We start from the raw sequence: 16,635 nt of genomic DNA on the forward strand, positions 1-16,635 counted from the left end.
CCCCTGATGTTCTTTAATAGTTGCTGTCAAAAAAACATTAGAAACATCTTTCAGAGAAGTCCTAAGGATTTCTTCTGTTACTCCCATAATGTTTCACTGTTCCAGTCTGATTTTAATGCAGCTGAAAATTTGGTACTGTGTACAGTATGTTTTTACTTTTGTGTATCAACCACTTCCAAACTACTTGGTAAACACTCTTCTGACTAGCTTCAGGTGTAATGAAGCCTTAATGATAATAATAATAGTGATTAAGTACTTTAATGTACAGAAAATTAATGCCGTATGTAGAATCCTGTTTGCATTCCATACTTCAAATGAGCTGCAAGAACGTATCTAGTTTTGTTCATTTGCAGAGTTTAATTTTAAATACTGGTGCAATTGCTTTATAGCTGTCAGAAGTATGAAAAAACCCTCGCTAGGGAGTAAAATGGTCTGGTTGAAAGAAAATGCATGCAAATACAATGTTTGAATTTAGTTGCAAGTAATATAAAATTGTGGTTAAGCTATTCAATATTATGTTTAGGAAAGAGGAAAAAAAATCTGAATATTTAGCAAAGAACAAGCATTTAAATAAAAAATTTTTTGAAAATTCTGTCAAAGATCACACTGTACAGAAAGCTAAAAGACTTAAAAGCTGAAAAATACTTATTTAAATCAAATCAGGGAGAGAATTAACCCACAATACTATAAAATCATATTATTTAATATTTAAATATATCCCTTATTGTAAGTATTCCAAAGGTTTTAGAGTAAAAAATTACAATTAAAAAGAAAAAGTTCAGCAGGCACCTTCATACTGACTAAACTGATCTATTTTTCATATAGCTTAAAATCTCTTTTATCACAGTCTTACTGTTTTCTAACTTGCCATTTTTCAGTTGCTTTTTGCATGACATGTTTCAGTGTTGTGTTGTAACAGTTGTATTTTAGAAAACTGCAGGTAGAATAGAAAGAGAATATATTTTTAAAAGCCCCTGTGTGAAAGAATTTATTTACTGCTAAGTAACAGCAGAAAGATAATTATTGGTAAATGTCACAGAGAGAACTTACAGTCCATTATGTTTTTAAAACAGAACATTATTTTCTCTTGTGTGTATTTAGAAGACAGAAAGAAATATCAAAAAGTAGATTTTTAATAGGTTTTGCAAAGGTCTGAATGATCTACAATGTATCATAAAGATTGTACATTTTTGCATTGCTGTTGTTAATGACTGGATTCGTTCCCAGCTAAAGTAACTGATCATCATGTAATCATAATAATTTGATGAGGATTTCTCTGTAATTTTTATCTTAATTAATCTACTTCTTAGGCTTGCTTTCACTTCTGTATTGAAACAGTCAGTAGCCAGTAGGAAAATTAGTAGTGACTACAAACTAATTTTAGTAATTCTGGTAACATCCTTGCTTAATTTTAAACGTGACAGAAGTTCTCGCAAATCTGCTCTGACATTTACAGATTTAGAATTTCATTTATAAGTACAAATCAATTGTCCTCTAAATGATTGATACCTCCTTATGCATCACTGTCATATTTACTGTAATAAGAGCATGATTTGAACACCTCAGTGTTAATTCTGATGAAAATTATAAACAGGAGGCAATGGCTGACTGACCTATACTCAGCATAGTATTGAAGACATTTAATTTCTTCCTAAACCTCAATAGTTCCAATCCAGAACACAGGTGAGTTGTATGATGAGTAGGAGCAGTCACTTCTCTGTTCATCTATGACTAGCATGGTCAAGCAGGCTGAGATCACTAACCCGTGTTTTGCATACGCATGCAAACATTATGGAAACAAGCCAAAATCCGTGTTGCTCCTTCTTCGCCCTTTCTAGAGACCTTTGATCTTATCCATGAAAGAAGGAGTTTAAAAGAAGGTTGAATCTCGAGCCTGTAGCAATTGTGCAGCGTTTTTTTATATTAGTACTTCTCTGGTGTGTTTTTTGTTATACCCTGTGACACTCCAGTTGTTTATAGCACGTAAAATGAAGACCCTTAAATTGCAGTGCTGTCAGAACAATGACTGTTCTTGTTACTGTTCAGGGGAAAAAGAAAAAAGGATAAATCCTGGGGAGAACTTCAATGTTTTATTGTTGAATATATGGCAAGTCAGATCTCACCTTCTGAATGATTTCTGAGTACCAGTCATAACTACAATGGAGACTTATAAAGAATTTGGCTTTAGTATTTTGAGCGTATTTGGAACACAAACCACAGAAACCTTTCCTCAGAAGTATACTCTTGTAATAGGTTTTCCTTAGGGTCAAGCAAAATCTCAGTATAGAGCAGTCAATTTGGTTCTGCTGTACAAAAGTAAAGATGAAACGGAATCAGTTGTGACATAGAGATATAACAGATATTTTATTGTTAGGATTTTTTTTTTAAATTCAGTCTTGAAAAAAAAAAAAAAAGGACATTCAGCTCTGCTACAGTCCACAAGCTTAAACCTTTACAAATTTAAATCTTCTTTATAGGTAAAATGAAGAATTTGCATAGTCAGACAAAGATGGGTGGGATTCTCTTATTGCCCAGTCTTGGACACTTAAATATAGTACTTCAAGTTGACTGCTGTTTGCAAGGAGGGGGAGTTTTTCCCACTTGCCTCAGGGAACTTACCGTTCTACTCCTTGCAGAATCAAGATTTTCCCTCTATAATGGGCAGTAGCTCCATGATCATAGCCCTCTCAAATTCAGAATTAGGCAGAGATGCTGTCTCTTTCCAGAGGCAGATCTTGAAAAATCTGTGAAAACAAACATCATCTAGCTCCCACACAGTCCTCGATTCAGCAGGAGCTAGAAAATTCTTGCAAGCCTTCAGAGGCTGATCTGAAAATGATAGCATGTAACATCAAGTCTGTGAAGTACTGGCATAGCTTCTGCTATGTTGTGAGTTTAACAGAATGTGTGAGCCCTTATTACACAGAGGTAAGAATTAAGCTTTTCATTTCACTGGCCAGCTGTTCCTCTGTCTGCATGAGCTCAATATGGGACCAGCACTTCCTACTTGGCACAGAAGTTGACAATTTGTCAGTGGTTCTCTCTGTTTTGCTTTGGTTTTATGATGTGTGAACTCCTGTTGAGTTTATACTCATATCCCAGTGTCTTTTGCCCTTCTCAAGCACTATATAACCTAACAAGTACAATATGTATCAAAACCAGTAAATGGGGTTTTATAAACAACAAAAGTAAAAAAACCTGAGCCATTACTTTTAGATACTGATTTTACTTAAATTTTGGAGATACATCACTCACACAAACCCCCTGAAACCAGCAGCATTTTAACCTTATACTTTTATACCATTATATGTATATGTATATGTATATATATATGTATATATATATATATATATATATATATATATTTACATTTATACCATACCTTTTATACCTTATACCATACCTTAAGCTTTTAGCAGTCTACCAGGGCTGTGTTTAGGGAGGCTGTTGTTGTGTTAACTGCTGTTGGCACTGAAGCTTTACTCAGCAGCTCACCTGCTCCCACACAGTGTAATGGGGAATAGAATTGGATAGGTAAAAGCAAGAAAATGTGTGGACTGGGACATGTTAGTACCTCAAACAATGCTGTGTATGCAAGCAGAGCAAAATAACTCATTGCTTCCCTTTGACAGGCAGTTGTTCAGCCATCCCCAGGAGAGCAGGACTCCATCAAGCTTAAAAGTTGCTTGGAAAGACAGCTACCATAACTCCAAAGATCAACCTCCTTCTCCTTCTTTCCCCCACATGTTATTGCTGAGCAAAATGTCGTCTGGTAGGGAGTATACAGCTCTTCTATTGCTGACCACCAGTTTCCTCACTGTGAGACAGTGGAAGAAACAGGGAAGGCCTTTGTTCTGTCCAAGCACTGCTCAGCAAGAATTAAAACATGGGTGTATTATCAATGTTGTTGTGGTCACAAATCCAAAACTCACCACCATATGAAACACCATGAAGAAAATAATCTCCATCCCAGACAAAATGAGTACACAATGAGGAGTGGAAAGAAGGTTTTTTGGCTTTAAATCAATGCCAAAATGGGAAAAATAGGGTAATGGCCAAAAGTTAGGTAAGGCTAGTGAAAAATCAGCAGTTTTTATTGGTTCCACAGGAAATAGTAGAACTTAAGAGTTAGAGGCTGTCATAAATTAAGACTACTATCAGAGATTTCATGGTTTCCCTTGTATCAGATGTTACCTAGTCATAGCACAGATGCACTTTGCATCTTATGCATTTTAAAAACAATAAATGTATTAAAGAAAAATTCTGTAAGGATAATTGCCCAGGTGGAGAAACGTACTGTTGCTCTGTCATTTCCTTTAATGTATGTTATTTTCTCTTTGTAAGATGGAATAAGTGGCTATATATGCATTCATTTGTAGTGTCTTATTTCTTGATCAATTATTTCTTCAAATAAAATTTGTTTGCATGCAAATGTTAGAGATACTCCTCGCAGAGGTAAGTCAAAATCATTTACAGGGCTTCTTGTGCATGAGGAAATATGGTAAAACTAGAGAAAAGTAATTTCCATTAGCTGCTCACTGCAGTATTGTATTATTGACTGCATGATTTGCTTCTCACATGCTTGCAGCGTTGTAATGATCTGAATTTAGTGCTGCATTTATTTATATTAGACACAAATTCATCTTGACAGTTTTATAGATAAAGACACGAAAAAATTTTGTCTCATAAAATATAATCATGCTCTTGAAATATTGCCTTAGATCTATTGCCTTGCAGGCTGCATACTGGAGTAGCTTAGTTCTGTCTCATCTATTCGACTGTGGTCATCACATGACATACTTCATCTTTTCAATTGGTTAATTTACATTGAATGTTCACCACAGAGTGCCAATTTTTAACTCATTGAGAATACTTCATGTCTTCAGAAGATGTTCTTCTTTATTGTCATTATTGATGTGAATTAAGTTTGTTGTCAACATATAACAAATTTTTAGTGTTTTATTACCAATCACTGTGATAATTTTGAGGGCTAATAGATCTGTCTTGTTTTATGAGTGAAATAGTATGTATCAGAATAATTAAAAAAAAACAAACAAAAAAACTCTTTTTAGGTCCAGGATTACTTTTTTGCATCATGCAAAGTGATTGCATTCTTGACCAGCTACAGAACAGGTGTTTGTTATATATAGCATTCAATTTTCTGTAAAACTTGCATAAATTCTCCCTAATTTTTGAAAGCAAACATACAGATGACAAGAGCTAGAGTGGTATTAATGTTATTTATTTATGTATTTCCTGTTAAGAATGAATCAGAATGTATCATGAACACATTTAATGACTACAGAAAATTTCCAGTTCAGTTTGTGTAACAAAATACAGAGATATAGGAGGAAGGAATCTGAAATGGAAACAATGAAAGTGCAAAAGAAAATCTTAAAATAACATTATATAGTTTTCTGCATCCACTTCTTACTGCATTAATGCAGTATCTATCTTGTCTCCTTTTCAGTCATCACAACCTTCATAGTGTATTAAACTAGTATTCATGACATTTACTTTTTCTGTATTTGACTCAAGGTCTCACTGTATTGGGGAGTCATTCTACCTAATAAGAAATGCATTTAAGATTGCTGTGGCTGAAAACCTTAAAAACTGTGTCTGTGTGAACAAGAGATTTCAGAAAAAAAGCCAAAATTCCTTGTTGAAAACTACTTATCTTTTTCTTCAAACACATACGTATTTCTCACTGTTTTTCAGTCAGTGGACTATCTAGGAGAATACATTCATTGCTTCACAATTTGTTCCATGTTCTGAGATGTTGCTTTACTTTGTCAGCCATATGCAGCACCTTTATGTCTGGAAACAGAAAGGTATTCCCACAACTCCTTTGGACTGGATGAGGAATTTTCCTCTCTGCAGCATCCATAGTACGAGTTTTTAGTGATGAGATTGTCTTGTGATAGTTAATAGAAGGCAAAGAGGAGATGGAAATGCAATCTACTTTTGTTACATGCAGCCTCCTCTGGTATTTTTCATGTTAAAGAGTATTTGCAAGCAAAAAAAGAAACCATACATGAAAAACTTCTAAGCTGATTAGTCTCAGGAGATAGGCAAAAGCATTTCTTAAAAAAAAACTGGCAATATCTTTTCCCGGACTCTCTTTACTGTTTGCATTACAATTTAAACATGATTGGCCATGCTGTTATTGACTATAAAATGTGTGAAGTGTAAGATTTTTGTTGTTTATCTTATGTTCAAATCCATGACTGCTCCTTAGATTTTCCAAATTACCTGTCCACTTTTCTCAGACTTTCTCCAAATTGCTTGTCTAAGTTAGAATTTTATGTAGTCTAGTCTGTAACGGACAACATTAATTTTTCCTCTTTTTATGAGGTAAACCTACCAATTTTGCCCTCTATTTTATATTATATTGTCGTATTACTAACTTCCAAGCAATGAAATCTTTCCTGTTCCCCAGCTGCTGTCTCCATTTTTTATCACATTGTGCTTTTGGAGTAAATTATCTGAAACGAGCATTAATTTTCAAAGAATGTGTGCCGTAAAATATTTCTTGCTCAGACATATTTGCCTTAATATGAGCCTTAAACATTTATCAGAAATGAAATTTTTCTGTTCTTCTCCCAGCTTGTGATGATGATTGTACAGGACTCCTTCTCAATGACCTTGATCGACTAAACCAGATGATCATGAGCGTTAACCTGACTGGTCCACTGCCTGCTCCATATAAATTGTTGTACAGTTTTGAAAACACAACGCAGGAATTAAAGGTATGTATGCACATATGTGCAAAGGCTTTGTATTCATATACACAAATAATGATGCTCCAGTACAAGTGTACATACATCTGTGCAAAAAATGCAGCTATAAGTCTTCAAACTTCCTTTAGTTGGTAAGTAGTTATTAAAGTTATTTATTTTGACTTTTTTTAATATATAAGTTTATAAATATAGTAAGTTTGTAAATATGTAAGCAGTAGTTTGTTTACATATATGCAAGCATTATACTGCAGGTGCAGAAGAAGCAATACTTTATATAAATAAAATAGTGTTCATGCTTGTTGTCCAGAGGGCAGCTATGCATCGTGTACAAGCTATGTTGCCTACCATGCTTACAGATATTTCACTAAAGTATGCCAAGCTGTCAAGATTTCTGAGGAAAACTCAATGGATGGATGTGACAAAAAGGGTAAAAGACAAAAGGGAGTTGCATCATGTAACAAAAAGGAAATGCTGCTTATTTTTTTCTGTACAATATTTGGAAGCGTGGAGAACCATAAAATGCAGACTTTTCCTTCCTGTCCTTTTCCAACAGCATTTACTTTCACCTCAGCGAGCACCAGAGAGACTTCTTCAGTTAGCTCAGGAAAATCTGGATACACTGGTGACAGAAATGGATGAACTACTGACAAGAGTAAGTCTATGATCACATTGGGGTCTATGGGTTTGGTTGAAGTTGCATAATGACAGAATATGAATTAAACATGTATGAATAGATGAATTATAAGATGCTTCTCAGTCTCAATATTTGAAATGGCAGCAGCTTCTCTAAAAACACCTTTTTGTGAGCCAACTCACTGAGATATATTTCCTGTAAAGCTTTATAATGCAAGACAGAACTAATAAAGAGCTTCCAAGTATGAGCCTACTTGGAAAATCTGAGGTCAAAGGAAATAGAGGTCTTGATATCAACTGCAGGTTATATTTCAAACTCTAGAGTGCCTACCACGTAGTTTCTCACATGGCTGGAGTCTTTGATTAGCTGGGGCTTTTGGAAGCTGGGTTGCCTGGTTCCCTTCTGAACTTTAGTGTGATCTCTGGTGAGGCTATCTCATTTCTGCATTAACAACACCATCTCATAATACCCTCTTTTAAATCTGAGTCTGACTATCTCAAGATAGTTCTTAGTCTGTTTCCCTTGTAAGATTGTCGCAATGCAAGTAGCCTGGTTTCACTCAAATGTACTTATTGTCCAGCCATTTCAAGCCCATTATAGGATTTATTTTAGTATTATTTTATAGTATTATTTTCCATTCATATGTTGTCATTGGCTAATTTGTTTGTTTATTTGTTTGTTTGTTTTCTGGGAGCTGTAGAGGTGATGGTAGCCTTGTCTGATTCATTTCTTTTTAACAACTTCTGTTGCAAGATAGTGAAATTCCTCATTTAGCAAATAACTTGTTCTCATTAAGAGTTTGTGAATGAGTAATTGAAATGGGGACAGGAGAAGTCAAAGGAGAAGAATATTGCGGAGGGTGTGTGTATTTATTTAAACATACACATTCTATTTTTAATTTATGAGAAAACTGAGAGTATTTTGGATTTCAGTTAATGTGCTATTTACTCTTTATATTGAAATATTGAAACATTTTTTTTGTCAATGAGAAAATAATATAAATTGTTCGAGATAGTGGATAAAAAATAGGAAAATGAAACAAACAATAAAAACACAGTTATCTCATTAATGTGATGACTAGGTAATGATTAGGTGCACCCTGGCATTGAAATAGCAACATAAGCAAAATATTCATTGCTGTGAGGTTGATATATACTCCTGAGAGAGTTTTGCTAAACCCCATTTAGTTTTGGCATACTTACAGAACCAAAATTCTGTAAAACCAAAGCAAATGGTTTAATTCATGTGCAAATGGTGTGATATATTCAATTTTGAAAATATCTGTGAAAACTTGGATGGATAAGAAAGTACCTATAGCTAATGTATGCATATATATGCTCATTTGTTTGTGTATGTACACATTTCCACATATACACATGCATATATTTAAATGTGAATGCATATGAGTTTATGGAAAGTTTCTTTTTTCACTTCTGCTTGATGGTTTTTTGTTGTTTTTTTTTTTTCTGCCAGAAATAACTGCTATAGCTTTAAGTCTAGAGGTTGTGTGGGGTTTTTGTTGTTGTTGTTTTTGATTTTGTTTTTAACTCACGGGACTCCTACAAGCATAGAAAAGTATATTTCTATTAAGATTTCTCAAACTTTTTTCTTTTGCACAGTTGCCCTTTTGAATAGCCTTTTCCAACTACTTCCCTCCACGCTCTCTGTCCATGCCACCAAGCTTATGTATATTTCAATCCCTCCTGGAAATTACCTAAGATATGCTGCAAATTCTAAATTTTTGTGAACCAGTCTTGAAAGGAAAACTGTTGAAAATGTGATCTTAGGAAATTAGCCAGGTTATAACCATTTTCCTTTCTGCTGTTTTCCTTTGTACAGTGAGTAAGTTGCCTTATGATCTCTAGTTTAGCTTGTAGAGAAATGTTAACTGAATAGAACTTTAGTTTTTTATCTGGGGACTATCAAATTGTGCTAAGTCCTACCCTTCTATTTCTATGTTTGTAAATAGGATTAATGTTTCAGAAAGACGAATAGAATATTGAAGTCTCATTCCTAAACAAAGACATAGCATAAAACGACATAAAATGTAATTAATGCACACAGTGCAACCATAGGTAGCAAACTTTCTGCTCATATCTGATTTTCAGGCTTGTCAAAGTGAAAGCAGTAGTGATAAGGATGAGGATTGTTGGGGAATTCGTGGGGAATTCCCATGTGAGCAAAAATTGCTAACATTTTTAAGGTAAAATGTAGAAACAGTATTTACTATTTACTCAGTACAAAAAACTTTTCAACCAGTCATCTGTCAATGCAGCTCTCTTTTTTTTTTTTTTTTTTTTTTTTTTTTAATTTTAATTTTTTTCAGTGACAAACTGTACCACATCTTCATTATAAGACATACACAAGATCCTCATCTCTTTCTCTTGCACTGGTTACATTGTTATGTACTTGCATACTGATTCCTACATCTGTTACCTAAGATAGATCTTTCATTTCTCTATTTTTAATTAGAAACACCTCCCCCTTTCTAATTTCATACCTTCAGAGTACCTTCAGAGATCTTTTTAATTGAAGAATGACTTATTTTGATTTTGTAAACTTCTTCATTTCTCCCTTGCCATTAAATTTGTCAAGTTCAGAAAATTGTGGAAGTAGTAGTAGAGGCAACCTAGATTGCAACAATTGGAAGCATATAGATGGTGAGCCAAGAGCTTCCATTTCTACAGTGGCATCTGAGTTTGCCTTCTCTCCGTTGTCTGCAGCTCACTAGCCACAGAAATGCATGTTGGGCTTCTCCCAATGCCATCTTGAGGAGTTCCTCATGGTTTGGTGTGTAGCTGCTAATATTAGTATAGTCTTCACGTTAGATCAGGGCATCCTATAGAACCTGTATCATTAAATACAAGCAGTGAATGTCACTCATGCAGGCTTTACTGGTCTCAAATTCTTGCTTTATCAGATTTCTGTTGTGGAGATCTCCTTTATGCAAAGAGATCTCATTTGTGTCCAGATAGATTCATTCCAAACCCTTGTTCTGGGCCAAGTCTGCTGGACTCTTATTCTTCTCCCAGAAAGAGACTGTTGCTTCTTTAAACTTAAACATTAGCAGCAGCTGAAGTCTGACTTTATGGAAATTATGAACAGTTGTAAACTGAATATATAGCAAATGAGTAGGATTTTATTAATAAATGGAAAGATTCAATTAGCCATGCAATGGCTAGGTGCAGTGTAAAAGATGTTTGTGATTTAATTTGGTTTATGGAGTTAAAGCTAGACCAGAAAATGAAGTGAAAGTTCATTTTTCAGCAAAGCAATTATGGCAAAATATAGAAAGCATGGAGTGGATTGGATGAGATTTAAGTACCAAAGAGAACTGTTACAGAGTGAAAATGGAAACTGTTTGATGACAGGTTAATATGCATGAAAATTTAGTACATGCCACTCAGTCATAAATAGAGAGCTTAAAGTGGCCAATTGGAATTAACATGAATGCAAAAGTTAATAAAAAATAAGAGAAGTCTACGCAAGTTTTTGATCACCATTTGTAATAAAGGATGTAGAAATGTATAATATAATGAATGTGAATGTGAAAATTCTAAAAAATAAAAAATAAAAATACAAGGCAAAGAATAAACGCCAGATTGGGAAGGATAAGACACTATATAATAAAACTGTTATCAATTACATGAGGAATGAAATTACATTGAAAATAGAAAGCTAGGCTAGAGAAGTGGTACCTCAAGGCTGTTCTGTATTTCTGCCTTTTTTCTGTCTGTCGCCTTTTACAACTCACTATAACAATATTTTAACTCCACATACAGGTAGGTAAAAGATTTTGTAAATCTTAGAGGAAGTAAGCATTAACATGATTAAAGCTGCATAAATATGAAAAATCTAGGACAAAAATAAAACTAACTCCCCCACTCTTATATGGGTTCCTAATTCTTCTGGTGTCATCTGTTTAATTGTTTCCATATAAATTACTTGCACAGTAACAACTCCGAAGTAAACCAAAATGGTAAGTAATATGATAATGACAAGAATTTCACTGGAGAAACCCAGCTGTCCTGACATAGCTTGAAGGCTTTCATGTAAAAGCTAATCAAGCGAAAATAAATGTCTTAAAGTGATACTATGTCTCTTTGATCATTATTGATACATATATATAATTATGTATGAATATTTTTATTTTATTTTGTTTTTTGTAACCTAGAAAATGTTCTTTACAGCTCAAGTCAGTTTGCTTGGAGTTATTGGCCTCCTTGCCATTTCCCATGGACCTGAAAGGCCATAATGCTTTGCTTCTAGTTCTATCTTGGGAGTGCAATTTGGACAGTCACAACCCAACCACTGGTTAAAGAGGAGAGAGAAGGAGGTGTTTTGTTGTTTTATTTTATTTTGTCTTGTTTTGTTTTGTTTCACAATACATCTCAACAAAGCTCTGTTGCCTGAAATAGCTCACATGTAATAAAAATGGGTCAATTTTGCAAATACAGATCTTGAAGAACTAAGTAGAAAGCATTCACATAATTCCTTTCCTCAACATGTTTTTCAGGTATGCAGCAGTTGCCTGTCTTCATACTGCTTCATGCTGCTGTTACGATTCAATAAAATTATAGTCTTTAATTGCACAAAGCTTAAATGTTAGCAACACTATAAGTTATAAGACAACAGCTTCAAACATTGGAGCTGAACAACTCTATTTCATTTCTTTTCCTCTTTTTCTTAGTTTAAGTAATGTATGGATTTTGAATTCTCCTTGCTTGTTGGCATAGTCTATATGACAGCTCTTCAAGGTAAGAAAGAAAGAGGTCAAGATATCTGCTGCACATTGTCAATGGTAAAGTTCATAACCGTGAAACTATGGAAAGTATCCCCTGAAGACTCTATTAAAAGCTTCTGAACAATGTTTTTTTGAGCATATCTAGTGAAAATTTTCATCCCTTGTCTCTTTGTGTGCTGTGGCACATAACTAAAATCTCTAAGAACCTGAAGTAAAGCCTTCCAATTTCCATGAAGAAGAAAAGGTAAAACTATTTGTGGAATTGTACTGAACATGTCATTTCCCATGCATCTGATCAATAATCCATTGCCTTTAGCCTGAGGAAAGTTTTGTATGTAAATTCAACCAGTAGGGATTTTGCATAGTGAAGCCTTGTCCTGTTTACTAATTGAGCTTTTCCTGAATTTGGTTCACTAGGCTACCAAGGTGACAGCAGATGGTGAGCAAACAAAGCAGGATGCTGAGAGGACTAATGACAGAGCAAGATCTCTCGGGCAGTTCATGAAAGGCATTCTCCAAGCTTCTGAAGGTATTGGAAAAAGCAAAATGTGCCAATTATTTCTCAAGAAAGTTGAATGATAGTGGGGAAGATGGCCTGATTGTCAGTGTGTAAGAGTTTAGCCATTGAAAAAAGTAGTCTGATTGAAACACTTCATTAAGAAACAAGCTTCTACTGAACACTGACTAGCAGAATATTGAATATGTTTCTTCATTATTTTTTCAGATATTGGGACAAAAGCTATTATGAGGAAGTAACTAACAGGGCTTAGCTTTTGTTTCTCTACAAAGCAGTTACAAATACAGATTCATAAAAAGCATGATGTAATTTTAACACTTGGTCCATTATGATTTCATCTTATTTCCTCAAAATGACTTCAAAGATACATTACTGCTTGCCATTAATGAACATCTTCTGCTTGGAATTTGCAAGTGACTCTTAAGGAGTGGCATGGAGCCATCTTTCTTCCACAAGATGATTCTCTGTGTGTATGAAAGCAGTAAAAACTTACGAGTAAAAGTATTGTAGATGGCTTTGAGAAGCAAAACCTAAATACTGAATCACAGAATCACAGGGGTTGGAAAGGACCCCTGGAGATCATCTAGTCTAATCCTTATGTTAAAGCACATTCCTTATGTTAAGTTGCAGAGAAAAGGGTCCAAGTGTATTTTGGATGTCTCCAGAGAAGATTCCCTTCCCCCATTGAACCTAGCCAGTCACTCAACTGACCCATCCTCTACTTTCTACCTGAGTACCAGTCCCCAGTACCCTACCTTTACTCTTGATCCCTTCAACAAAAAGACTCTTAATATTTTGTAGTTTCCTTGTTACAACCTCATGTGATCCAACTTGAAGGAATAGGAGCAGATAGTAGTCCTCTAGCTTTATCAGCCTTCGTTGCCTCTTCTTAATGTCACAAATGCAGGGTTCTGTCGGGCAGCAAACCCCTCTAGAGGGATTATGTGGGTTGCAAATGGATGCCTCAGTGCCTCTCAGGGAAGAGTTCCTGATTATTAATGTTTTGCCTTTTTTTGGTGGTAATTGATCTAACCAAGGACTCAGGTTTGAGCAACTTAGTGTGGTTGTCCCTTCCTGAGTCTGAATCATTATCTATGCCCTCTTTTCTTTCCATCCCAAGAGCCTTGTATCAGTTGCTTAGGGACATGTCAGGTACAAGGGGGAGGCTTCTCCTGCTCTGAGTGCAGACAAGGGTCCAATTTCCCTCATCTTGCCTGTTTCTATGGCCTTCCTCCTTAAAGTTAGAAGCTGGCATGGTTTCTTCCCTTTACTGCTACTTAAGACAGGGTTGCTGGTCTGCCTGTGTAACAGCACAGTATCATGCATCAATCTCTCTCTCTTCCATTTCTGAATGCTGTGCTGCCCAATTAGTTCTTTGTGCAACCTGTCCACATGCTTGTAAAGTTTGTTGAGCTGAGTTCACCTGTACCTGTGACATTCTGCTTTGCTGCCAGTCCCTTGGGAAATATCCAGATTCTGGAGTTCAACACAACTAAAGGTCTGGACAGATCTTTAATTCCTCAGGAGGTCTGGGTGCATGTTTCAGATCAGATGGTTGTAGCTCCTCAGTCTGGGTTTCTGCCTCCAACTGTCGCAGAAGGTGGTTACTATTTTTGTTTCAATAGACTGCTGCCCCCTCCTGCTATCAGAGCAGGGTGGGTATGGACCTATTACATAAGATAATGGTGGAAAATAATTGAAAATGACAAACTGACAATCGTAGTCAGGTTTTTTATTTGAAAAATACTGATCTGTTTTTAATTCTTCAAAACTCCGGATGCAGTACTAACTTCAGAGTTCTGATTCTAAAGGTTGGTTTGGTTGAAAGGGAAAGCATCCACTTTTGTCAAAGTACAAGTTATATACTTATAAGTTATAAGTTTCATATTGTCTTGTAACACATCCCAATATGTTTTCTGTAATTGAACTAAGCAGAAATTTAAAATTATCTTAGGAGGTGCATCTTATACATTACATAAATATGGGGAAACAACATAAGGAAGTAACGGAATTTTCAACAAGGTTTTTAACAGAACATATGGTTCTCCATATTTCAAGACAGAGCTGAATTTGAAAAGTTGATGAATTCAGAATAACAATGGCTAAACACATTTTTTGCTCCACAGAATTTTTATCTAGTGTTTTGAGCCCATATAAAAGTTTTATCAAGCAGATTTAAGCATGGCAAGAGCAGAATTAACAGATTTTGAGGGGTGAATGCAATATGTTAGAAGTAAACAAAGACTTTAAAATCAATGTGTTTGCCTAGTGGGCAAGTCAACATTTTAAGAATAGATTAAATATAGGGCCAAAGGACTGCAAGTTACCTCCTGGATCACTGCATCCATTCCATTGGTAACATAAACCTTCTACCATGCATTTTCAGAGCAGCCCCCATGTATACATAGACTCTGAATAGAAAGCAGTTTCAGAATTCTTTTGATAGCTATAAACCTTCTAAAAACCTTCTGGCTAAAAATATTCATAGTTAGTTTATCATTATGTGTTCTTTTTCCAATCTTATTCTCTGGTGTAAATAATTTGGAGGGATCACTCAGGGCCACTCAGCCTATCCCCCATATCATGATGATGTCCGTCAAGGAAGGAAAAGAAGGTGTGATGTCCTAGATGACTCCTTCCTGAGGGGAGCAGAAGGCCAAAATGCCAACTAGACCTGATCTGTAGGAAAGTCTCCATTGGGTCTGGGTAAGAGCTATTTCTAGAAAACTCACTAGCCCCATATGGTCCTTTGATTAGTATCCATTACTAGTTTTTAGTTTTTCATGCTGGTGGTGGTGAAGAAGCAAAGAAAGTCTAAAAGCAATCAGAAGGGACTTCATGGCCTTGTGGCAATTGATTAAATATATGGAGCACAGATAGCTTTTTTCCTCTATTCTTTCAGTAGCAGGGAACAATATTGAAAGGAACAGGCAAACCCTGTTGTCACCAAAAACAGAATTTCAGGTTTTTCAGTCATGGGATGGCCTACATAATACCAGGCTTGCTGGCTACTGATGGCATGCAACTTTCTCAGAGTGGGGAAAAGGTTTTATAACAGGAGTTAGCAGGGCTAACTGATAGAGCCTTAGACTGGATTTGAAGGGGAGAAGGGACAAAACCAGGGTCACCATTGGTAAGCTTTAGGACAGTGTGCCTAAGTTGGAGGCACTGTGTGCTTGGGAGATCCTTCATTCTGCTACCATGGTAGAAGTAGCGACTGTTGGACATAGTGGCCATGAAGTAATTAAGTTTAAAATCTTTGGTGATGGGAGGAAAACTGCCACCAAATCTTCAACCCTGGATATGGAAAGAAGAGACTAAGCTGCTCAAGGAACTAGTTATCAAGGTGCCCATGTAAACTCCTTTTGAAGGCACTGGGGTCCATTAGTGATGGTTATTTTTTATGTCCCACATCATAATAGCACAGGAACAGGCAATTTCAAAATGTCATAAGTCATGCAGGTGGTATCTTTGCTGATCAGGGATCTTCTTCTGGGGCTTAAGTGGAAAAAGGAAGCATATGGCCATTGGAACTGAGTTTGGATGACAAAGGAGGACTACAGAGATGCTGTTCCCAGTTGTAGGGAGAAAATCTGTGCAGTTAAAGCTCAATTAGAGTTGTACTGTAGGAGACAACAAAAAGGGCTTATTTTAAAATGTTTTAATAGGAAGTGGAGGGCCTGAAATAACACTGGTCTGTTTCTTGGTCAGGATATTCACCTCACAAATAGGGATACACTATAGTGGTAACAATAAACTTCCAGCCATCTTTTGTGGGATTTCCTCCTGTAGCTGGATGCACGTGTGGCCTGAAGGGGTTTGTCCTGAGATACTCAAAGAGCAAACTGATGTCATTGCAAGACTTTTTACAATTATTTCTCAACAGCTTTTCTTTGAACCAGCAAAATGTAAACATCATACCATTAAAGTTTTCCTCTTAATTATTTGCTCTTAAACTATAAAACGTGGATGAAATAGTATTTGATTTTTGGAAGGCAGG

At 35.7% G+C, this 16,635-nt stretch overlaps 1 protein-coding gene across 7 annotated transcripts in view; it reads left to right on the forward strand.

Moving 5' to 3' along the window:
- Window positions 1–16,635, forward strand: part of LAMA2 (laminin subunit alpha 2) — a 322,448-nt gene that overhangs the window by 231,497 nt on the left and 74,316 nt on the right. For all 7 annotated transcript variants that reach the window (XM_052671093.1, XM_052671082.1, XM_052671039.1 and 4 more), the window contains 3 exons: window positions 6,607–6,749; window positions 7,294–7,392; window positions 12,536–12,647. In XM_052671093.1, coding sequence (XP_052527053.1) covers window positions 6,607–6,749; window positions 7,294–7,392; window positions 12,536–12,647 — 354 coding nt within the window. The remainder of the gene's footprint in view (window positions 1–6,606; window positions 6,750–7,293; window positions 7,393–12,535; window positions 12,648–16,635) is intronic.

This window comes from Tympanuchus pallidicinctus, unplaced genomic scaffold (genome assembly GCF_026119805.1).
Source record: "Tympanuchus pallidicinctus isolate F22 unplaced genomic scaffold, pur_lepc_1.0 scaffold1, whole genome shotgun sequence".
Taxonomy (NCBI): domain Eukaryota; kingdom Metazoa; phylum Chordata; class Aves; order Galliformes; family Phasianidae; genus Tympanuchus; species Tympanuchus pallidicinctus.